Source organism: Balaenoptera borealis (assembly GCF_965194805.1).
Source record: "Balaenoptera borealis genome assembly, chromosome: 13".
NCBI lineage: Eukaryota > Metazoa > Chordata > Mammalia > Artiodactyla > Balaenopteridae > Balaenoptera > Balaenoptera borealis.
Window position 1 is genome coordinate 88,886,566 of NC_138870.1, and position 25,738 is coordinate 88,912,303.

Genomic DNA, 25,738 nt, shown 5'->3' on the forward strand with positions numbered 1-25,738 from the left:
ATATTTAATATACAATAAAAATTTTTTAAAGGGAATTCCCTGGTGGTCCAGTGGTTAGGAATCCACACTTCCTCTGCAAGGGGCACAGGTTCAATCCCTGGTCAGGGGACTAAGATCCTGCAAGCCATGTGGTGTGGCCAAAAAAAAAATTTTTTTTAAATACAATAATTTTGGGCTGGGAGTTCATTAACCCTGGCCTAGTGATCCTCCCTCATGTGACCATGTCATTCTGTTCCAATCATGCAAAGAACCAGTGATAGCCAATGTCACTTAATATTATGAAATGACAACCTGAAAATCAAGAAGAAAGTGAAACTAAAGATGTTTCTTAGTTTAGTAATAATAAGCAAAAAAGATGGAAATAAAACATATACAAACTGCTAGAGGAAACTAACATTTATTGACTGTCTCTTACATGCTAAATAAAATTACTTTAATGCTGTTAATATCCATAGAATATTAAGGAAAGATGTAATCAGCAGAAATCAGGCCCTGAACAACTTAGGTGTTCCCTCTTCACCCTCTGCCTGTAGCCCAAAGATGGCTCTGCTTCTAATACCATCCCTTTTCAAGGGATTATATGAAATAATGAATTATTATTATTATATGAATAATAATCCTTTACTTTTTAAAATAACTTTAAAGTTCAGCATTCTGATCAGAAAGAATAAAATACCTAGGAATAAACCTATCTCAGGAGGCAAAAGACCTGCACTCTGAAAACTATAAGATGCTGATGAAAGAAATCGAAGATGACACAAACAGAAGGAAAGATATATCATGTTCTTGGATTGATTAGAGGAATCAATATTGTCAAAATGACTATACTACCCAAGGCAACCTTCAGATTCAATGCAATCCCTATCAAACTACCAATGGCATTTTTCACAGAGCTAGAACAAAAAATTTTAAACCTTGTATGGACATATAAAAGACCCCAAATAGACAGAGCAATCTTGAGAAAGAAAAATGGAGCTGGAGGAATGAGGTTTCCTGACTTCAGACTATACTACAAAGCTACAGTCATCAAAACAATATGGTACTGGCACAAAAACAGATATTTAGATCAATGGAACAGTATAGAAAGCCCAGAAATAAACCCACGCACCTATGGTCAATTAATCTAAACAAAGGAGGTACAAATATACAATGGAGAAAAAACAGTCTCTTCAATAAGTGGTGCTGGGAAAACTGGACAGCTACATGTAAAAGAATGAAATTAGAACATTTTCTAACACCATACACAAAAATAAACTCAAAATGGATTAAAGACCTAAATGTAAGGCCAGATACCATAAAACTCCTAGAGGAAAACATAAGCAGAACACTCTTTGACATAAATTGTAGCAATATTTTTTTGGATCCGTCTCCTACAGGAATGGAAATAAAAACAAAATAAACAAATGGGACCTAATTAAACTGAAAAGCTTTTGCACAGCAAAGGAAACCATAAACAAAATGAAAAGACAACCCACAGAATGGGAGAAAATATTTGCAGTCATGCAACTCATAAGGGATTAATCTCCAAAATATACAAACAGCCATGCAGCTCAATATCAAGAAGCAAACAACCCAATCAGAAAATGGGGAGAAGATCTAAATAGACATTTCTCCAAAGAAGACACATGTGCTTCTCCAAGAAGCACATGAAAAGATGCTTCTCCAAGAAGCACATAAAAAGACGCTCAACATCACTAATTATTAGAGAAATGCATATCAAAACTACAATGAGGTATCACCTCACACCAGTCAGAACGGCCATCATCAAAAAGTCTACAAACAATAAATGCTGGAGAGGATGTGGAGAAAAAGGAACCCTCCTACACTGTTGGTGAGAATGTAAATTGGTACAGCCACTATGGAGAACAGTATGGAGGTTCCTTTAAAACCTAAAAATAGAGCTACCATATGATCCAGCAATCCCACTCCTGGGCATATATCTGGAGAAAAACATAATCTGATCAGATACAAGCACCCCAATGTTCACTGCAGCACTATTTACAATAGAAACAACCTAAATGTCCATCGACAGATGAATGGATAAAGAAGATGTGGTACATATACACAATGGAATATTACTCAGTCATAAAAAATAATGAAATAATGCCATTTGCAGCAACATGGATGGACCTAGATATTATCATACTAAGTGAAATAAGACAAACAGAGAAAGAAAAATATCATATGATATCACTAATATGTGGAATCTTAAAAAATGATACAAATGAACTTATTTTCAAAAAGTAGAAACAGACTCACAGAATCAGAAAATAAACTTATGGTTACCAAAGGGGAAGGATAAATTAGGAGGTTGGGATTAACATATACACACTACTATATATAAAATAGATAATCAACAAGGACTACTGTATAGCACAGGGAACTCTACTCAATATTCTAATAACATCTATGGGGAAAAAATCTGAAAAAGAATAGATATATGTATATGTATAATTGAATCACTTTGTTGTACACCTGAAACTAACACAATATTGTAAATCAAGTATACTCCAAAATCAAAAATTTTAAAAATCCATTAAAAATAATAAAATTTAGCATTCTGTTTAAGTGGTTAAGATGTTTAAAAAACCTACTGTTATAACACTTAAGTAGTCATTTATAGAATATTTTGTTTGTACTTGTTAAACATGTAATATTACGTTTTAAAAAAGCATCATCTTCAAATTGTTTTATGTGTATGTTTCACCTCTCCATCGGATTTATTCTCTCTTTTAGATGAGAGATCTTGTCAAATATTTGCCCTATCACCCAAACAAAGTACACTCAATATATCTGGAATCCAATTTAACAAATATTTATTTTTATCTAACATAGAAAACACTGTGATAAGCTTTCTGGAGCATTTAGAGAAGAATAAGACACGGTTATGGCTTTCAGTGAGATCAGAATCTAAATGAAGAAATATAATTGAAATGCCAAAAATAATCCAAGAATAATATAAAGCTGAATATTCATTTTATAAATATTTACTGTACCAGGCAGGGTCTGAATGCTGAGTCTAAGATGATGAATAAAACATAATCCCTGAATGAGCCTGAACTGGAAACACAGTCTGCTGTCCTCTGGGAAAAAAATGGAAGGGACCTTTAGCAGAGCTGGAAAGTAACACCATAGGGAACCTAAACTGAAGTTCTCCAGAGCACTTCCCAAAGCAGATGACTCGCGGAGGTTGATTATTAACCGAAGATTGTCAGAGCAAAGAGATGAGCACACAAAGTAGACAGCTTCCACCTAAGACCAGCAAAGTAACAGTTATGGTTACAGATAAAAGAATGGCTTTGGACTTTCTTTTGGCCAACCAGAACCATTGCCAACACTTCATATTATACCTGAATTAATGTTACAGATGAAATAAAACAATCTGTATCTAAGCTAAAAGAAAAGGCAGTCTGGGGCTTCCCTGGTGGCGCAGTGGTTGAGAATCTGCCTGCCAATGCAGGGGACACAGGTTCGAGCCCTGGTCTGGGAAGATCCCACGTGCCGCGGAGCAACTAGGCCCGTGAGCCACAGCTACTGAGCCTGCGCGTCTGGAGCCTGTGCTCCGCAACGAGAGAGCCCGCGATAGTGAGAGGCCCGCGCACCGCGATGAAGAGTGGCCCCCGCTTGCCGCAACTAGAGAAAGCCCTTGCACAGAAACGAAGACCCAACACAGCCTAAATAAATAAATAAATAAATAAATAAATAAATAAATAAATAAATAAAATAAAGGAATTCCTTAAAAAAAAAAAAAAAGAAAGAAAAAGAAAAGGCAGTCTGGCTACCTAGGGAATCATTGGGACGTGTTTTCTTGGTCAGGCCTGAAAAATCTTAGGTTATGGTAGTGAAATATATTCCACTCCCTTCTTACAATACTTCTAATTATTCTTGTTTATCTCACACTTAATGTTTATTGTCCAGTGTCTCAAATGTTTCAACCCAGCCACTGTCCCATCAGATGTTTCAATAAATAATTCAAAGACCCCTCCTCCCAAAAGGAATTACGCTGATGGACTCAAACTGAAAATCAGATACCCCATCTTCAAGAAGAATCAACAACAGAGGTGAAGGTCTGGACAATCCTTAATGATACCCTGCAGCTTTGACTGAGTGAGGAACAAGAGTGGAGACTGAGAAAGTAAGAAGTTCCCACACTCCCAGGAAAAGACTGATCTTTAGCCATGGTAACAAGAAGCCACCAGAACTGCTTTTAAATTCATTCAATCAATAAACAACTTGCCTTACTGAATGCATTTAGAAGGCAGCCGATCAATGATAGTCCTTGCTTCTGAAGTAGGCAATTAGGAACAAATCCGGTCCAATAAATACACCTCTGAAGACCAACTAACAACAGTAGTCACAGCCAAGTATCCATATCTCTACAGATGACAGAGGCCTACTCAAGCTTTTGAATATCTGCCCATCCCTGAACTCCAGGCATCCCTAAAACCCTATAAAAGATCAGTAATTTGCTCTGCTTGGAGAGATTTCCCCTGATCCTTTACAACAGTGAGCAATAAATTAACTTTTGTTTTTTTACTTTGGATATTGAATGATGGTCTCATCATCTTTTGATACCCATTAAACACTGCTTTTAATAAATGCAAAAATCTTTAGAGACCTTTTGCTTTTACACATTTCCCTAGACGGTACAAAAAAAATCACAACTTAGATTAGCCTTGTTATGCAGAACTAACACAGACATTTAGCTTTAAAATAAAAAAGAAGTATGGTGCTAAACATCTATTTTTTTAAATAGCAAAAAAATTTAAATTATCGAATCATTCAAGTCAGTATTTTCTGGCTGAATATTCTGGGGTCTCAATCAACCAAGATTTTATTCTGGCAAATTTCTTGAAAAATAGTTTTTATGCTTTCCAAGTAAGTGCTTTCACATAGCTGTGTTATAAGATTTTTTTTTTTTTTTTCAGATGATGTGAAAATTCCTCTAAGTCATGTCTGCAATTTCAGCAGAACTCGGAGCACAGGCAGTAACATCCTAACCAGCACACTAGGAAAAGAAGACTCGGCTTCCCTGGTCCTAACTGCATCCTCGTCAGGCTTGACAGGATGGAAAAAAGCTCCCTTTCTGAACGCCTTGCTCCACAGGGCTCTGGCATGCCATGCCTCCAATGAGGCAGGCAGTCATTTCATCTTCTGTGCTTACTGGCCTGGAGCCCAAGCATACCTGTCCAGAGAATTAATCATAAATATGGATTTAGGAAAGTGTATCAATTTTAAGACCCTACAACCTAAGCTATAATAGCATAACACACTATTGTATCACAAAAAGACAATCACGGGGCTAAAAAGGAATCTCAAAAAATCACCTGTTTCAACTTCCTTCCTTCACCATATTAATCAACTCCCAAAGTTAAAGTAGCTATTTTTACAACTAGAAAAAAAATTCTTGGAACTGTAGGTCCTCCCTTTACATTTCCTTTATCATTCTCTTCACACTTTCCATTCAACCCAAGCTGACAGACAGAAACCAATTAAGAGACAGAGGCAGAACAGTCACAGAAAGAATAAAGAGATCCTTACTTTCCAGTTGGAATCTGGTGGACTTAAATCCTGAGGAATGAGGAAAAAATGTGAGTGAAGTCAGGCAACCTGTTAAAATCTCCTGGTTGCTTAGATATTTCCTTTGAGATGCCATCTGGGAATAGGATTGACTCAATGTCGTAATAAAAGACATAACCGCACCATTTAATAGGGGCCTACTATGTGCCAGGTATTATATCTGCTGTGCAAAGAGGAATCATTATCCTCATTTTATAGGCAAGAACAATAAGACCCCCCAAGGAATTAAGTAACTTGCCCAAGGCTAAGCCAATTAACTTGCTCAGCTATTGGGTGGGTATCCTGGGATTCCAATTATGGCCAGGTTGCCACCATATGGCTACATTTTCCTTACTTAGAAGAATGACTCCAAGGAATGAGTCGGGTATTAGAATCATGGTAGAGACTCAATGCTAGATTCCACAGGATCTGATCCACTCAGTGACACCCTAAGAGACTCACTGCCCCAGTAATTCACAGCTATTAGAGATGATGACATTAAAATGATAAGACAATAATAGCACCTTACATGCATTATCTCATTTCATCCTTATAACAACCCACAAAGCAGGTCTATTCTTAGCCTCTTTTTACAGCTGAGAAAACAGATGAGAGATTACCTTGATCAAGGTGACACAGGCAGTGAGTGGTGGCAGTGAGTGGTGGAAATCAAAGCTCAAGCCCTTCCACGTTATATGACACTGCATCAGAGGAATGTGTCAGATCTCTCAAGTTTGTTGGGAGTGGGAAAAATGTTGAAAATCATCGTTCTATAGAATAAAATGAACTCTTCAGTCTGATCGGCAAGACCCTTCATGATCTTGTCACAATCTGTAGTTTTCAACCTTATTTTCCATCACTCCCTTTCATAAAGGCTATGCTCCAGAAATTTTCTTAGTATTTCTGTAAATACCCTGAGTCTTCTCATTTACTTAATGCTACTTCCTTTTTGTTGAAGTGGCATTTTCTGTGGATTCCACAAAACAAAATTTTATCCATTATAAAGGTTCCCTCCCTACCTAGAAATATACTCTCCCACTATTGAACTTCCGTAGCACTTAGTCCTTCTCTCAGGACCTATTCACGTCCTTGACTGGATTCCTACTTGACTTCAGTAGGCACAGATTCCATATAAACTCTGTGGAACGAATGCAATTTGGAGGCAAAACACCTGGCTGGAAGAAACATGAAGATCTAATGAAACCAGAGAGAAGAGGCAGCTTTAAGCCTCCAAGAACTGCCATCCTGAAAACTATGACCCTCACTAAGAGCAAAACAAAGTGCCAAACTTATTCTTGTAAAACACAGTGGTTAGGATTGTAGACTGGATCTGGACTCCGTCTTGCTGAGTGGACTTGGACCAGCTACTCAACTTCTCTCCAGGTCGAGTGCCTCATGTGTAAGTGGGAACTAATAGTATAACTTACCTCACTGGGCTGTGTTAAGTACTCAGTGAGTTCATACATGTAAAGTACCTAGAACAGTGCATGGCTCAGAATAAATGCTATATAAATATTTGCTATTACCATTTTGGAAACTCTTAAATATATATATTGAAAAAGTGGCTCAGAACACCAAACCTCAAGAAGGGATCTGTCAGAGACGGAAAATTTTCAGAATGAACAATTTAGGTGATAAGGAGATAAGCCGGCTTTTAATATAAGAGAGCCAGTACTCTTTTCCTCTCAAAAGTTGCAGATCAAGAGGAGATAAAGCTGAACACTGTAAAATCACAAAGTCAAATTATGGCAGAAAGAGGCAAATACAGACTTCTAGGTAAAATACAGAGATATTAGAACACAGAGTGCACCCAGGAACCTGAAAGAGACTGTTTTAGGCTGAACAAATGTAAAAATAGATAGCTTCTAACTTAAAAAGACTAATTCAAAATTAGCTGTTTGGACTTGGAATACAATTTTTAAGGAAAACAACATTTCATGTATTGCCTAGGTTCTCTGGCTAACCCATAAAAGCCAATTTAACTTAATATTACCTTAGCAGCAATTATAGATTTTAATATTAAAGACTGTTTTAGTTGCCAAATAATGTTAATATTAGCATATACATTATTAATTAGGTACAACAATGCTTTGTAACAAATCATCTTTACTGTAGGAGTGGGAATTCACAAAGTCAACTATTAGAAATGCAGGAAGGGATTTGAGTGATAGCTAGGGCCACTCTACTTCCTGGTTTGTCCCAGATAGTCATGGTATGCTTGTGACTCTAATCATAATTATTAACAGCTCCCTTTCATTCTCGAAAGTGTCCTGGTTTGGACTAAAATTATATGGTTATCTTAGTGTTAGTATCTTCACCCTTGTGTTACAAGTGAGGAAACCAAGCCACAGAGCAGGGCTGTGCCTTAGACAAAGTTATGGACTTAGGAAGGGACCAGAATTAGAACCCAGAAGTATCTAGGAGTCTTCCTATTACACTGCCTGGACTCACCAGTAACAAGGTAATGGCAGTGTCTGCGATGGGCAGGATTTGGACAGCAGCAATACACATGAGATATAAAGTCTATGCGAGCAAGGCTCTCCCCATCCTGGAGGAACTTCACAGGGTCAGGAGCTGAGGGCTGAGAGATTTAGGGGATCTCTGTGTACCTAAGCCTGGCCTAGTTCTCTGTGCACTTGTGGTTTCTTGTCCACCACCCCTACTGATGTGGGAAAGATTATGAGAGAAATAAATTCGTTTTGGACATGTTAAATACTCTGGTTCTGTGAAATCCAAGTTGTGGGTTCAGTGGGCTAATTTGACACAGATGAAAAATTCTGTTCTAAAGCCAGTGACTGTACCCTTAGTCACAGCTAGCAGTCTCACAAATGCTGACTGATGGCATAGAAGGTAGAATGGGTAATCAGCATGGTCAGCTTGGTGCTGACCCATCCTTAATGTTGAAAAAAAAAAAAACCCCTTAAAATGCAGTGTGGTTGGTGGTATACTAAATATGGATGCCTTTTGCACATTACTCCAGCCTTGACATATTCCAACTACTCTGATTGCTCTTGGGCACTGGGCGGGAACATGAGTAAGAGTATAATCCATCACACCTACTGACTGTGGTTCAGTGGCCTTAATGACACATAACAAAAACACATTTGTTAGGTTCCTTCTAGTTTCAAGACACGTAATAAATACCTAAACAACGAAATGTGTGTGTGACATGTAAGTAGATTTTTAAAGTTAAAAAATAGTTTCAAAAAATGGAGTCAGTGTGCACTTAAGATGAACAAGATATGAACTCAACTATTCTAAGTCTCAAACAATTTCAAACTCAAGTTTACTTTTTACTTTTCACTTTAAGTAAGAAATAGCTACAGGACCAAAATTAGGAAGTCAATATGCTCTGAAAAACCTAATTTAAAAAACTCCTGGGGCTTCCCTGGTGGCGCAGTGGTTGAGAATCTGCCTGCCGATGCAGGGGACACGGGTTCGAGCCCTGGTCTGGGAAGATCCCACATGCCGCGGAGCAACTGGGCCCGTGAGCCACAATTACTGAGCCTGCGCGTCTGGAGCCTGTGCTCCGCAACAAGAGAGGCCAAGATAGTGAGAGGCCCGCGCACCGCAATGAAGAGCGGCCCCCGCTTGCCACAACTAGAGAAAGCCCTCGCACAGAAACGAAGACCCAACACAGCCATAAATAAATAAATAAATAAATAAATAAATAAATAAATAAAATAAAATTAAAAAAAAAAAAGAGTAAAAAACTCCTTACTATGTAAAAATTCAAACATACACAAAAGTACACAGAATAGTACACATTATCCCCACAGCAGTCTCACATTCCATCCTTCAGCTTCATCAATTTTCAACTCATTTCCAATTCCCTTTATCTAAAGCCAATCTTGCACTTTCCTTGGATATCAAGTCATGTCATCTCTAAACATTTCAGTAAATCCTTATAATTTTGACTGAACCCTGATAGAATTTGTGGTATTTTGTGTTTTATTTTTCATTGCCTTTTATTTCTTTTTTTAAATAATTTTAAATACCTAGGTCAGTGAAAGAGAGAAAATTTGAGCAAGGAGAAGAAAATTTAGATTTTTCAGTTTTTCTGGAATTTCTAGTACCTAAATACAGTCGTAAACTTTTCTCTTCCTGAAGGGGGTGACAGAGCTAGCAAGATACAGTCATTCAGTTTAACAAATACTAATTGAGCACTAGGAATGGGGCTGGGTGCTAGAGATTAAAAAAATGTGTAAAACAAAGACCCTTTCTCTAGAATGGGTGAGACAGACACAGGAACAGATAATGTCAATGTGAAGTAGAAAAGCTAGGATAATGGTATTCACAAGGTACCATGGGAACAGAGAATAAAGGCACCAAATTAGGTATTCAAGAAAGGCTTCCAGGAAGATGACATCTGAGTAAATGCAAAATTACTGCAAAGAACTGTCATGATGTCACTATAATAAATTCAATATCAAGTTTCTTTCAAATGGATTTCCTTCATTCAGTTGGTTGGGGAAATTAGGTGGTGTGGGGAAATTTCCTTAAAGAATGTTAGTCTGGGAAGAGAGTAAAATATCAAGAATTCAAAAAACAACCACTCTATCATGTCTTGTGGAGAATACCAAAAGAAAAAAGTCTTGGTCTCTCCCTTCAAGGAGGTAGGAATCTAGGCAGAGAGAAATTAAACAGGCATTAGAAAATTTTACTATATAATATTCAATCAAAATATAGAGTCTAGTGATGGGAAGACTGGTGTGGACTGAAATATTTGAGTAAGGGCTGGGACTTAAACCACGGTTTTGAATATAAATTTAATCCAGATCCAAAAAGGAAGTCAGGCAAGTAAAGAATATTAAAAGATGAGTCTTAAGTGGTGAAGGAGTCTTTGTCTCTAAAAAGTACATATTTAGGGACTTCCCTGGCAGTCCAGTGGTTGAGACTTCGCCTTCCAATGCTGAGGGCGCGGGTCGATCCCTTGTCGGGGAACTAAGATCCCACATGCCTCATGGCCAAAAAAACCAAAAAAAAACATAAAACAGAAGCAATATTGTAACAAATTCAATAAAGACTTTTAAAAATGGTCCACATCAAAAAAAAAAAATCTTAAAAAAAAGTACTTATTTATTCTGTCCATCTTTGGATTGAGTGAAGTAGGCAGGGGAAGGTCAAGATTTTTTATCTCAATCTCAGTCTCTAAAGAGATGTGTGAATGCGTGTGCTCATGTATGTGTTATATATGTTAGTGTCAGAGCATGAAGATTTGATTTGACAGTTTACAATCTGATTCTAAGCTATTCCACTGAAATAATGCACAATGTCAGGTGCAAAAACAAAGACCTACTCTGGCAGATTATCTGATTCTTAGGGAGAAAATAAAAACTAAAACCCATAAAAATGAAAGTTGTAAAAGACACATAAGAAAATTCAATCAATACTATAAAATTAAAAAAAATCCAACTGTTATTCAGAGATTAATGGCTGACCATTTACAATTCCATGTTAATAACAATGACAACAACAATAGTGTCAGCTAACACGCATATAGCATCTACTATGAAGCAAGCTTTATGTAATTAATTCATTTAATCCTCAAAAGTGACTATGAGTTAGGTAATACTATAGATCTTCCTGGACTTATGATGAGGTTACATCCCAAAAAACCATGATAAGCTGAAAATGCTGTAAGTCGAAAATGCACTTAATACAACTACCCTACTGAATATTGTAGCTCAGCCTAGCCTGCCTTAAACACGCTCAGAACACTAACATTATCCTACAGTTAGACGGGCAAAACCATCTAACACAAAACCTATTTCATAATAAAGTGTTGAATAGCTCATGTAGTTTACTGAATCCCGTACTGAAAGCTAAAAACAGAATGGTTGGGTACAGAATGGTCTGAAGTGGATCGGTTTATCGGTTGGTTGCCCTCATGAACACGTGGCTGACTGGGAGCTGTGGCTCGGTGCCACTGCCCAGCATCATAAGAGAGCATCATACCGAATATCACTAGCCCAGGAAACGATCAAAATTCAAAATTCGAAGTACGGTTCCTACTGAATGCGTTATCGCTTTTGCACATCATACATAAAGTTGAAAAATCGTAAGTCGGACAGTCTGTATCCCTCCCACTTTATAGAGGAGGTAACTGAGACACAGAGAGATTAATAATTACTCTCCTCAACTCTGGTTTTTCAAACTTTACTGGTCAGAATTTAGGTCAGAGGTTAACAAAAGACATATAGGAATACTGTGAGCGTAAGGTTGAAATCTAATATTTTTATGAATTCAGAAAAATTTCTTATATCCTTCATGAACATAAGAGAAATGATGCATGATAGTATGTTGGCACAGAACCATAAACATAAACATCAAATCCATCCATGAAGTGAAGAGGTAAAGTTACAAATAGGAACTTGCTCTAAAAATGGCATGCTTACAAACAGACCAAAGAATAGTCTCTTAGATATTTCCCATAGGATTGAGGAATGCATCTTTTTCATAATACTTACACACATGGAGAACATAAATTATAATAAATGACCATATCATATGTAGCAATAAAGATAGCCAGTAGTAAAAATGCATTTGAAGTAACTGTTGTCCCTACTGAATAGTAGAAAAATATTACTCCCGAGGTGGAATTAGTTGCTTTTTCTTCCAAGCTCTGACAGCAAATTACGCGTAGCTATTCCCAGCATTTATATTCTATTACAATATAATATAGTTATTTGTTCTTGTAGTAGTCTTCCCTCCAGGCTATGAGTCCTTGAGGATAGGGTCTGAATTTATTCATCCTGGGATTTAAAACCCATCCCTGCATCTAGTAGAATGAAGGTTTATTGAATGAATAAATGAATGAATGATTTGATAAGTGACTTTTAACAAAATCTTGGGCGCTATAAAGCATTACAGAAAAGTTAAAAATATCAATTAAGTCCTAAGGGTTTTTGTTATTTTATGAGTGGATTCTTGTCTCCTCTGTCTGGCATTTAAGGCCTTTCTACATTGGCCCTAATCCACCTTCTTAACCTCATCTTCTCTTCTTTTAGTTAGAGCCTCTGTATGAATTACTTGCTCTTTCTGGCATAAGCTCTGTGCTTTCTCATCTCTATGCTTTTACTCAGTAACCTCCAAAAGTTTTAGCTTATGCAGCCCTTGCAATATAAATGAGTATACTTACGTAACACTGTGCTAATGTTTATTGTAAAGCAATCATTAAAAATAGGAGAAAATAGACATTTTAAGCAAATGAGGTAGACATATATAAATAGAAGTTTTAATCTTCTCTTTCTGTACACAATGCATTGTTTTGCACGTACTTCACTTTAAAAATCACTGATTTATATCAGAAGGACAAATCTCAGAGAGTATTTGTGAGAATGAAGTAAATCTGTACATGTAAAGCACTTAGAACAATGTTGGTCATACAGGAAACATAGTAAATGTCAGTGAATTTCGTTAACATCATTATCATCAATGCAGTTTCTTTCCACATACTTATCCTCCAGCTCCACTCCTACAAACCCCCTGAAGGCCAAATTCAAATGTTATCTTTTCAAAGAATTATTTGAATGCATCTCTTAAGTTAGGATTTCTCACTGTAGGAGGTACCAAATCCTACAGAGCTTAGCAAGAAGCCATGGCTAGGAAGCCAAAATAAAGCTGGAACAGTTGAAAAAAAATTTAGGATGGGTTTATGGAAAATGAGGTAAATGAAAAAAGATGTGATTATTAACCCAAAGAAAAGTAAAATACACAAAAAGGAAATATAATACACTATCCGGCTCTATAGTAAACAATGTTTAGATAGACCCAATAATAGAAACACTGACTACTAATTTAACCAAAAACTGTGATATAACCATATGGGAAAGATGCGGCATTATAACAGCCCCCAAATCCTCAACTTTTATTAGCATAAGTCTAAAGAAGATTAATCATGAACTAGAAATTTAGGCATATTACTTTAAAACTTTAGATAAATACCAGAAGAAATTTAAGAACAATAGGGAAAAAGAGAAGATTTTCTTTCTAGAAGCTTCTAGAAAGATAAAAGTAGTTCTGTACCACGAGATCAGCAGTGAGAATGGCATGTGTTGTTCTTTTCAATGGTAGTAGGAGAAATTAAAAAGCAAGGAAGCAATGCCTTCAAAATTCTAAAAGAAACAATTCTATACCCAGTCAAGCTATTCATGTAAAAGCATTTTACAAAATGCAAAGACTCAAGAATTTTTCTCCTATGCAGCAGTCTTTCTCAAGAATTTATCTGAAGATGTGTTCATACAAAAGAAGAGAACAAATAAAAGGGAAGACATAGAATCCAGGAAACTGGAAATTCAACAGTTCTATTGATCAAATCATATTAAAAGTTATTGGCTTTAAGAAGATCAAATCAATAAGAAGGCATTCAGCTGATTTTTGAAATGTTAAAATATTTCTTATGCCTTTAGATTTACAGTTACACTTTTACATCAATCTGAGCATAAAAGAGATTGCAAGAGGTTTTAACTCTTACCTGTAACACAGCAGCAAATAAGTATACTACTACGAAGATTACAGTTAAAGAAGTGTGACCACTTTTCATCAAATGAATAGTGTAGAGGAAAATTAAATGCCCAGGTATCACTAAAAGCAGTAGAACTTGAGCAGACTTATTATTTACTCCTGTAATATAAAATGTAAAAGTTGTTAAAATCATATTTTGGTGAATAATAGGTCACAGTTGTTAAAATTTGAGGATTACTTCTAGTTACTATATTGCATAGAATCACATAAAATTCAATTGCTAAAAATAAATTTTAACTATTTACAATTCACTTAATTTTTAAAAATTCTCCCTATATGTTATATATTAATTAAATAAAAGGTGGTTGATAAAAACTTGCTATGCAGAACACTTGTCAAACTATAATATCCATTATAAAAACAGAGGAAAGACAAAAGAAAAAACATGAAGTTCTTAAAGTACTGAAATGTGTTTTTTTCCCTACATCATTTAATTCCTTTTTATTGATCATTTTAATGACTAAATGACATCTCATGATCTTCTAATAGAGGACCTTTGGTTATGAAATGTTTTAATTCTATTTTTCCTTTAGAATTCTTTCATTGCAATTAAAAGACTGGGCATTTCTGATCCTCATTCAAAAGTTACATTTATTACATTACATTTATTTTCGTCAGAAAAAAAAAGTTGTCAAGAATTTAAAATTGTGGTTTAGGTTTTTGGATATCATATGCCTGGGACATAATAATGTCCTTGTAACTGAGGTTATCCCCTCTCATTCTGCTTGTTTGGGATCAAATGCCTACATTTAGAAAGGTCCAAAAGATTAATATACAAAAGACAGATGGTATATCTGTCTCCCTAAATCACCTAATAGTGCTTTCTTATATGCACAAGGTTCCTCTTTCCTGACTCCTAAAACAAGATATCCCAGAGAAAGAGAAAAGAGAAAAACTATACAAAGTTCCTCAGCAACTGCAGAATTGATCCAAATTCTTTTTTTGTTGTTGTTCACTGAGATTTAGTGAACAAAATCTATTCTAGTATTTAAAATCTATTTAGCTCTCAGAAGTGGAAAACTATGTGATATTCACAAACAAAATATGTATTCAACAAATGTTGCCTGCCTATACTCATAGAGAGCAATAGTTCCTGAAATAAAATATGCAAAAATCCACAAGCACCTACCTGGACCAAAAAAAGTTCTAAATGGGTAGTAACCACCTTTGGGTTCATCAGGCAGTTCTCCTGGAATGCTGTGTAAATGGAGATAAGTAGAAATCCTGCTAGCCTGAATGGCTACCAAATTACCACCAATACCTGAAACATAAGGAAAAACAAACAAGGTAGTTTTCTTCATATTTTAAATAATGTGCATACATTCAACCAAATACAAGCCTCTTTATGTCACATCCTGGGCCAAGAAAACAAAGAAACACAGAATTCTTCTGAAATGTTGATTTATTAAATGTTGAGGTAGATATTCCAAAAGCATAAAATCACTGCTGTAAAAGACTCATTCATTATTCTTTCAAATCTAACTCACTGTTTGGTCTGAAAGCAGAGTAAGTAATTTTTAAAAATTACTATCACAACCAAGATATAAAACTAGGTAACAAGACATTTCATGTTTATCATCTTAATGACAGGGAAAACAAGCTAGATTTACTCAAATAGACAAGGCTTGATACGTGTCTTCTCAGGTTACTAAAGAAATGGGTATAAGACACTGAAAAAAATACTCAAGAAAGTCATCTTTTAACCTAGATTATCCTCTCATATACTCAGAGGAAGGGGAGTTGATGCCTAGAAGTAAAATGAATTCCAAAGGGTGGTAAGTGCCCCCAAGGTAAGTTAGGACACCCAAACTCTTTCTCCTTTGACAGATTATGGGAGGAAGAGGTAGTAGTCATAAAAGCAAGTAGGAAGGAAACAACTGAAAATTTCAAATTCTTTAATGCTGAGTGTGGGCTAACATAACCATTTAGAACACCTGGGAACCCTAGACACAAGGGGAGTCTACACTCACGGGTCAACTATTTCTGCAAGCCTCCCCTGGGCACTTGTGAGACAGACTGAGGTAGGATAGAACACTTGAGAGAGCCAACCTCGGTGGCACACAGCAAGAAATCACATCCATTTCTGACTCCCTCTCTCATATGAAACAAAAGCTGCTTGAGGCGATGAAGGAAACACTCCAGCTACCCGACCCCAGGCAAAGATCAGCTGCCACTGGAGGAAGAGTAGAAGCAAAAGCTGTCTGCTGCTGGAGAAGTGGAAGGAACTCTTCCTGCTTAAGACCAATCTGAGTAATTGATTGGTCTTAAGAAACACTGAGAAGGCCTCACCTCTGTGGACCAAATGCATAGGAACTGCCTAAGATTGAGACTAGTGCAAGAGAATCCCAAACCCCATTCCATGCCTTGCACCATGTAACAAGCATCAGCAACCTACCATGAGAAGAGAAGCAAGAGCACAGATAGTTAAGCCTTTCATGCTCCAGGCATACAGCGCTCCAAGCTTCACACGGAGCATAAGGTAGCAGGAGCTCATTGATACATCTGAAGTCAGTGGTGCACTGAAGGTAACTATAACAACCACAAAAACCAGACCCAGCTCAACTACTGATGAGACTCACACAGTCCTCCATACTAATGACCTAATAGAAGAAAACGCCTGCCTTTAAGGCATAAATAATATTTATCTCAATCTCCAATGTTCTTTTATACACAATGTCCAGCATTTGATAAAAAATTTCTGAGACAGTAAAAAGCAATAAAGAAAACAGACTACTGTCAGGAGTTAAGAAGTCAATAGGACCAGACTCAGAGAGGACTCAGGTGTTGAAACTATCTGACAAGAACTTTAAAATTACTATGATTAATATGTTAAAGGATCTAGTGGGAAAGAGGTTACAATATGCATTATTAAAAGATGGGAACATAAATAGGTTAAAAGTAAAGGTACAGAAAAAGATATACCATATAAACACTAGTGAAAAGAAAGCTAGAGTGGCTGTATCAATATCAGAAAGATGAAAAAAAAGACTTTATAACAGGGGATATTACCAGAGAGAAAAACAAACATTGAATAATGGCTGAGGAGGTCAACTCACGAAAAAGACATAACAATCCTAAATGTAGTTGCACCTAAAAATAGATCTTCAGAATACCCACAGGAAAAACTGATGAAACTGAAAACAAAAACCAAAACAAAAACCCCAGACAAGTTGGTATTTATACTTGGAGACTTTATCACTCTTCTCTCATTAACTGGTAGAATACACAGATTTTTAAAAAATCAAAACTATACAGAAGATTTTAACAATAATAACAACCAACTTGATCTACAGGACATTTATAGAACACAACACCCAACAAAAGCAGAATACATATTCTTTACAAATATACTCATGGAACATTCAAGCAGATAGACCATACTATGAGCTATAAAACAAGTCTCAATAAATTTGAAAAAACTGGAACACATAAAGTATGTTTTCTGGCTACAACAGAAAAGATAGATATCTGAGAATTCCCCCAAATGTTGGAAGCAAACAATACACTTCTAAATAACCCACAGGTCAAAAAAGAAATCACAAAGGAAATTTTAAAATATTCTGAATTTAATGAAAATGAAAACACAACATACTGAGATTTGTGCACACAACATATTGAGATAAGTACTGCACATAAAGCAGTCCTTAGAAATTCACAGCATTAAATCTTATATTAGAAAAGAAGAATTATCTATTATCAATGATCTAAGGTTCCCATCTTAAGAACCTAAAAAAATAAAAAAAATTAAACTGAAAGAAAGCATAAAGAAGGAATAAGAAGTATAAGAGCATAAATCAATGAAATAGAAAACAGAAACAATAGAGAAAAGAAATGAAACCAAAAGCTGGTTCTTTGAATAGATCAAGAATAAAAGAAGACACAAATTTCAATATTAAGAATGAAAGAGGAGTCATCACTACAGACAATGCAGGATGAAAAGAATAATATGGTTATACCATGAACAGCTTTATGCCAGAAAATAACAGCTTGGGTGAAATTTTAAAATTCCTTGAAATACACAAACTATAAAAACTCACTTGGCGAGAAATAGATAACATGAATAGCCCTGTATCTATGAAGCAGTAGTTCTCAGCTGGGGGTGATTTTGCCACCAATAATCGACCCCCAATCAAAAAAAAAAGAGATTTGGCAATATCTGGAGACATTTTTGATTGTCGTAATTTGGGATGTTTCATTGGCATCAAGTGGGCAGAGGCCTGAGATGTTGCTAAACAACCCACAGTGCACAGGATGCCCCCCCACAATATGAAATTATCTGGCTCCAAATATCACTAGTGTCAGGATTGAGAAACCCTATATTGAGGAAATTGAATTCATAGTTAAAAACTTATTCATGAAAAAAAACCTTCAGGGCCTGATGCCTTCACTATCTGGAAACTGAGAGAACATGCCTTTAAATAACTTGTGAATTAAAGAAGAAATCATAATAGAAATTTTAAAACATTTGTATTTGAATGGAAATTAAATATTACATACAAAAGCAAGTGGGGGTGCAGCTTAAGCAGTAATGAGAAGCACACTTAAAGTCTTAAACGCATATACTTAAAAAATAAGGAAGACTTACTGACCTAAGCATCCATCTCAATAAGTTGGAAAAGATAGAAATATAAACACAAACTAGAATAAGAAAAGTAATGAAAGAGAAAAAAGTAAGAAGATCAATAAAGCTAAATATCAGTTATCTGAAAAGAAAAGAAGAGTAGGGACAAACAATAGGGAAAAAAAGGAAGTCATAATTCCAATTACTACCAATATTTAAAAAATAAGATTATGAACAACTTTATGCCAATAAACTTGAAAATTTAAATGGGAAAATATTCTAAAATATATATAACTTAACAAAATTAACTCAAGAAGAAATACAAAATCTGAATCATTCTATGACTAAAGAAATTAAATCTAAAATTTTAAATCTTCTTCAAAAAACAACCAGGTCCACATAAGTTGTTTGCTTTGTTGTTGCTGTTGTTTTTTTCAAGTGAGTTCTACCAAATATTTAAGTAACAAATAATAATAAAAAGAATAAATTATAAAATCTTACATTACTTTACATTATAAAGTGTATGAGTAAGTATATCTAACTCACATAATGAGACTAGCATAACTCTGAGTTCAAAATCCAACAATGACAATATGAAAAAGGAAAATTATAAGCCAATCTTATGAATAAAAATAAATGTAAAAAAGATATCAAACTGTTGGCAAACCAAATCCAGCAAAATGTTAAATGTGTAATACACCACAACAAAACTGCATTTATATTAGGAATGTAAGGCTGATTTAATAATTGAAAATAATATAATACAGTACATTAACAAATAAATGAAGGAAAAAATAATACGATTATATGAATAAATGCAGAAAATTTGATAAAATTCATCATTTTATTATTTATTATTAAAAACTCTTAGCAAACCAGGAATTGAGGGGTACTTTTTTAACCTGATAACTACACATGCACACACGCACGCATACCTGTGAAATCTGTGATATACAAAAGAGGTACTGCAGATCAATAAAGAGTGGTATAGATTTTTCAATAAATAGTACCAAGACAGTTATTAATATGCCAAAAAAATACCATGAAATTGGACCCCTATTCTCCTACTATACACAAAAATCAGTTCCAAGTAGATTAAAGGCATCATGTGGAAGGCAAAATAATTAACATAATTAGTATAGAAACTTATCAAAGTTTTAAGCTCTCATGAAGTTAAAACTCCATCATGATCTCAGCATGATCACTGGTTATATTTTTAAACTACAGCAGAATTATTACCTTGGAATAGCTTCCCTTAATGTCAGAAATGCTTTCTCGCTATCACGACATACTCTATACTTCTATTAAGAGCAAGTCTATCAGCATTTCTTTTAAATTACTTAAATTCCTCACAGACAACTGCACTACTAGAGCTAGTAGAGAGCATTTAAAGATTGTCACATAAATTAATAACATTAATAAAAAACAGATTTCCAACATACTAAATAATTAGAGCTTTCAGTATCCATAAGACCTAATTTCTAAGTGCCTTATTGCTAGAATGAGCTCCACTGATAATAGAAAGTTTGATAGTATGAACAAATTCAGAAGGTTCATCAAAGGACTGCTTTAAAGTCCAACTTCATGTTTTATTAAATTTAGAAATATATGTTTCCAGCAAATGTTTAGCACAGAAGAGATTTCACACCATAGAATATATTTCAAATTATGTCAATAATTCTTTTCGGCATTCCTAAGGGAACCTGAAGTAAAAGTTCATTTTGTTCAAAAGCAAAGCCTTATAATCAACAGCACAGCAGATCTAGTATCTTCCATATATACCTACATATTTTGGCCATCTCCACACATCTCTGCATTTTCACCTCTCCTCCTTTCATGACTCCTTATCAGAACTCACACACAGGAACTGCTCTTTTAGTTTCAAGAAATGCAAAGGGATAAGGGAGATGTGTCTTCCATTTTTTTCTTCTTTTTTTTTTTTTAAGAAGAAATACATGTAAGCCCCTCAGAGTGAAGACCCTTTCCTCTAAATGAGGGCAGGCACATTCACCTCTACCACTTCCTTCCAATGTACGTGTCAGCAACCTGATGAGTGACTTACAAGGTCTGCAAATTTTCTGCTTCCCTTACCCTAGATCATGAGTTCTTAGTGAGGACAAAAATTTGTTCTTGGGGGGAGAAAAAATTTTTTCACTCATTTTATGTATAAAGCACGGATATACATACAGTATAGAAATGGATAAATTGGATATCTGTGATATTAAAATTTCATGGGTGGGAACATTTAGGGGAAAACATGTTTTAAATAGCTCCCTCAGAGGGTCAAAATGAAAAAAAGGTTGAGAAACACTGCCTCGAGTGGAACTTCCCAAACCAGGATGCCTGGAATAGTTTACAGCTGTGTCAAGATACTGACCTTCGAAGCTCTGCAGGGCCAGGATGGTTGCCTCTGGTTCCAAGTGGCCTCCTTCTTCTCCCTAGTGTGCCATCTAATATTACAATTTTCTGTGTGTGCCACGACATGAAACAGGTTGGGAAATCTATCTACCTTCTTGGGACAACTGAGAATGTCATTATAGGTAAGACCCTTCACCTTAGTCTCTCTTCAGGACTCCTTTTCTTACCACATTGAAGTAATAAGGGGTATCCTTTTTTTCCAAGGCTACTTTGTAGCCCATCATTCTGTGGACTTCCTTCTTCACCATCTCTCATGCATCCTCCATCTTTCCTTTTCTATTACTCCTTTGCCTCCTTGTCAATGAATGTATCTATATCCCTCCTACCTTGGAAATTCTTCATTTGGACTCCTAGCTGTAATTCTAATTCTATTCTTTTCATAATCAACCATTTAATAAGAAATCTAAAAGTGCTACTTCCAGGATTTTTATTTTGTACTAAATATTTAATAGATACAGAAATAATATTTATAAAATACATATAAGCTATAAATAACCATATTGCAAAAACACCCATGTACCCATCACCCAGTTTAAGAAAAGGAATACAGCATGACTTTTACATTTGAAGTACCCTATGTGCCCTCCCCAATCCCATGCCCTTCCTCGTCAATCAGAGTAACTATCCTGAATTGTGATTTTCATTCTCTTGTTTTCCATGTTATGACCACATATATATGTATTCCTAAACATGCTTTTGAACTTTATAGAAATGGGATAATTCACATATATTAAGTTCCTAAAATTCATCCTTGTTGTTATGTGAAATGTAATTCTTTAATTTTGATTGTTTATAACGTTCCATCTAAGGCTATGCCTTCATTTATTTAGACATCCTGGCTACACTAACTGAGTTCATCCCTCTTCTAACCAATTGATCTCTAGCTCAACTCTTTCTGTCCACAAAATATTCACTCCTGGGATTGCTAATTTCTTTCAGTATCTAAAGAGGCCCTATCTAAATATTCACTCCGGGCTTTCCTGGTGGCACAGTGGTTAAGAATCCGCCTGCCAATGCAGGGGACAAGGGTTCGATCCCTGGTCCAGGAAGATCCCACATGCCGCGGAGCAACTAAGCCCGTGTGCCACAACTACTGAGCCTGCGCTCTAGAGCCCGTGAGCCACAACTACTGAGCCCGCGTGCCACAACTACTGAAGCCCACGCGCCTAGAGCCCGTGCTCAACAAGAGAAGCCACCGCAATGAGAAGCCCGCACACCACAACGAAGAGTAGCACCCACTCGCTGCAACTAGAGAAAGCCTGCGTGCAGCAACAAAGACCCAATGCAGCCAAAAATAAATAAATAAATAAATAAATTTATAAATATTCACTCCTATCTAAAAAGCTTGTAGAATATACCAAAGAGGAGGAAATGCTGAGAAACCAATTTCTATGGTTACACACAGGAGAAATTGTTAAGGAAAGTAATAAACGTTGCCATCACTGCTAGTTTTTTATACAAATAGTAAGAACCATTTTTCTGTTTCTGGTTTTTTTTGCCTTTTTTTAATGCACTTCACCAGTTCCTAAGTATATGAAATGTTTCGGGTATAATCTAAGTTGTGTTATTTAATAAGATAACTTCAAATTCGGTGACACGTACTTTGCAGCAAAACAAAGCATGTTCCTTAACTCATGCATTTATTTATCCAGCAATTACCAAATCTTAACATATTGTTACATGAAATATATTTTTAAAAATGTTACTGGTTCTGAGAGATGTTAATAAGCGTTAAAAGATACCCTAATCGCAGTATCAACACAGATATGCCTTACTTTAAACAAAGTGTGTATTCCTGTATCTAATATAACATAAATTAGTAGCTGTTCATTTTGAAGGAAAATAGTCACAGGCTTTGGGATATCAAGCAGATCTGGGTTTAAATCACCATTTGCTAGATATGAGACCTTATCTTTATTTGAGGATTAAATAACATAACATGCATAAAAGACCTAAAAGTAATCTGCCACAGAGTAGGTACTCACTAAATAGCAAATGATGGGGCCTTCCCTGGTGGTACAGTGGGTAAGACTCTGCGCTCCCAATGCAGGGGGCCTGGGTTCGATCCCTGGTGGGGAACTAGATCCCGCATGCATGCCACAACTAAGAGTTTGCATGCAGCAACTAAAGAAGTCCGCATACCTCAACTAAGAAGCCCACATGCCGCAACTAAGAGTCCACATGTTGCAACTAAAGATCCTGCACGCCACAACAAAGACCCAGCGCAGCCAAAATAAATTAATAAATAATAAATAAGTAAATGAATGTGAAAAAAATAGCAGATGATGATGATGGTGATAAAACAGGGAGGGGTCTTTTAAATAGTACAACTCAGCACACTTAAAACGAAATTCAATTCTCAGAAGTTACACCTTTTTTGAGAAGCATGGAGTGAATTTTCTCAATCAATGTTTTTAAAGAGCATAATGTAATATAAGATGTGTTCACTGTGATACCCAACTAAGAGGTTTACTTACTGAGATAGAAAAAAGATTTTACCACTATGCCATGCCATGCACAGACTTCCAATGAGGGCACTTTAGCAAACTGTTTCTTGTAAAAGGCAAAATAACAGAGATACTCACTAAAATCTTACTAATAACCGGGTTGTAATTTAAGTTAAATTTCTCACTGAGATGCTGGGCAATACAGTTCTAACAGTCATTGTTGGGTAATATTCATGCTAGTAAATTCATCAAGTAATAGTCACTGAAGAGGATTCAGACAGGGGGAAAGAAAGTGATAGTTATTCCAGGCAGTGAAAATTAGATCTCTGTATGGCCACAATGCAAGAAGCAAGTCTCAATGATAAAGGATAAAGTTGTGTGCGTCCAAGAGCATATAGAGAGAGCCTTGATAGCTAGGCAGAAGAGTTCTAATTTAATTTGACAGGTAGGAGGAAACCACTGTCAAGTTCATCATCTTAAAACTAATGTAATACAAACAATGTTTAAGGTAGACCCGTCTACTAGTGACGTTCAATTTGCATTGAATAGGGAGTGAGTCAGGAAGCCTACTTTATTACTTAAATGATGGTTGAACTGAGACATTAGTAGACTACAGTAGTAAGACATACTTGTTATATAAATAAATGAACAAGTGAATTATGCTAATGTACAAATAGACAAGATTTGGTCATTATCTATTCAAAGAGAATGAAAGAGCCAGGTTGAATCAAATGGGTCCATGATGTTAAAGGCAGGTGATGGGGAGAATGGTGGTACCAGGAAAACTGGGAGGGGCATCTCTAGGGGAAATTTGTTCAGGTACCCCAAAATTAAAATGTTCAGTAAAAATTTTAGATATGAAATTAGATTTTAGAGAAGTTGCCTTTGTATAACATATTTTCTTATCCATAAATATACAAAAGTAATTTATATTAAATGTGTCATATATCCTGTGATACGGTTTTCCCCAGGTAGCATTATTTTAAATTATCTTGGCTTAGGCTATACCGAAATCCAATTTAATGACTGCCAGCCCAAAAGCCAGTAGGACTGGATTAAATTTGTCTTTTTAAATGGAATTCATATAAAAACCCCTGTGAATTTAAGTATTATAATTCCCATTTTATAGATAAGAAAAAATACAAGGCAGATTTGAAAGGGATCAGCAGAGGAGTGATAGATTTTAATGGAGTGAATTGACTCCAGCAATGCTTAAACCTAGCTAACTCTAATTTAGCCACGAAAATTGACAGGCATAGCAACACAGCAGCACAAGAAAGCAGGTAAGCCCAAAGTTAATGATAATATGGAATTGGAATATCCTATTTTGCCACAGGAATCTTAAAAATCAGGTATGTCTGATTCTCAAACTAATATCTAGAGATAAGATTAAGCGAGAGTTCTTTTCAAAAATGTGTTCTGCATACTGAGAACATACAGTGTAGTTTCCACCATGAGCAACAACCTGGCACTGAAAATCAAATGAATAGAATGGGAAGATAGACCTCTTAAAATCTGAACTCAGAGGTTCCTGTTCGTACCTAAGAATATAGAGAGATAGGATATCATTATGAAACAGTATATCTAATTCTTACCATTAATAACTGGTGTGTAAACAACAATCCCAGCCAAGTTTGGATCAGATACAGTTGTGTCCAGAATAAGGCCCCCAATGCTGAAAGAAACAAAAGCATACAATTTAGGGAAGGGGAAAGGAAATGTACTAATTTGAAGTTGTTCTTTATATACAAACACCCCTACTTTTAAACATAAAATATTTAGACATTTAAAAAATTGAGTAAAAAGAAAAAATATTCAAAGTAAAAATCACTGTCAAAAGCAAAATGTTGAAAACAAAACATGGCATAAGCTGTAGCCCCACGTTTCAGGGCTCTCCTTCTGGTCTACATGTTTACATACGTTACATGTAAAAAGGAAAAAAGCATATAATTTAAGTACATTAAAATGTCTGGAAGGACATGTAAGAAATTATTAACAATGTCCACCCCTAGGGATGACACTGACAGGAGACTCATGGTCATTTTATATCCTTCTGTACTAATTAGGTTTTTAAAAACCATGTGCATTTATTACCCTTATAATTTAAAAAAATGTTTAAAGAGTATCTTTTCATATTTGAAGTAAGTAAGCCATTAAAGAGATGACTTTTATTGTGTTAAAACTAGATACAGTAGATTACAGTGTCTGACCATTGGTAAATTAAAAC

The 25,738-nt window shown here is 35.6% G+C and overlaps 1 protein-coding gene across 7 annotated transcripts in view; it reads right to left on the reverse strand.

Moving 5' to 3' along the window:
* The window catches only part of SLC41A2 (solute carrier family 41 member 2), a 133,440-nt gene that overhangs the window by 20,162 nt on the left and 87,540 nt on the right, over nt 1-25,738 (reverse strand). For all 7 annotated transcript variants that reach the window (XM_082349906.1, XM_082349908.1, XM_082349910.1 and 4 more), the window contains 3 exons: nt 25,107-25,186; nt 15,215-15,346; nt 14,036-14,184 (listed from right to left, as the gene is read on the reverse strand). In XM_082349906.1, coding sequence (XP_082206032.1) covers nt 14,036-14,184; nt 15,215-15,346; nt 25,107-25,186 — 361 coding nt within the window. The remainder of the gene's footprint in view (nt 1-14,035; nt 14,185-15,214; nt 15,347-25,106; nt 25,187-25,738) is intronic.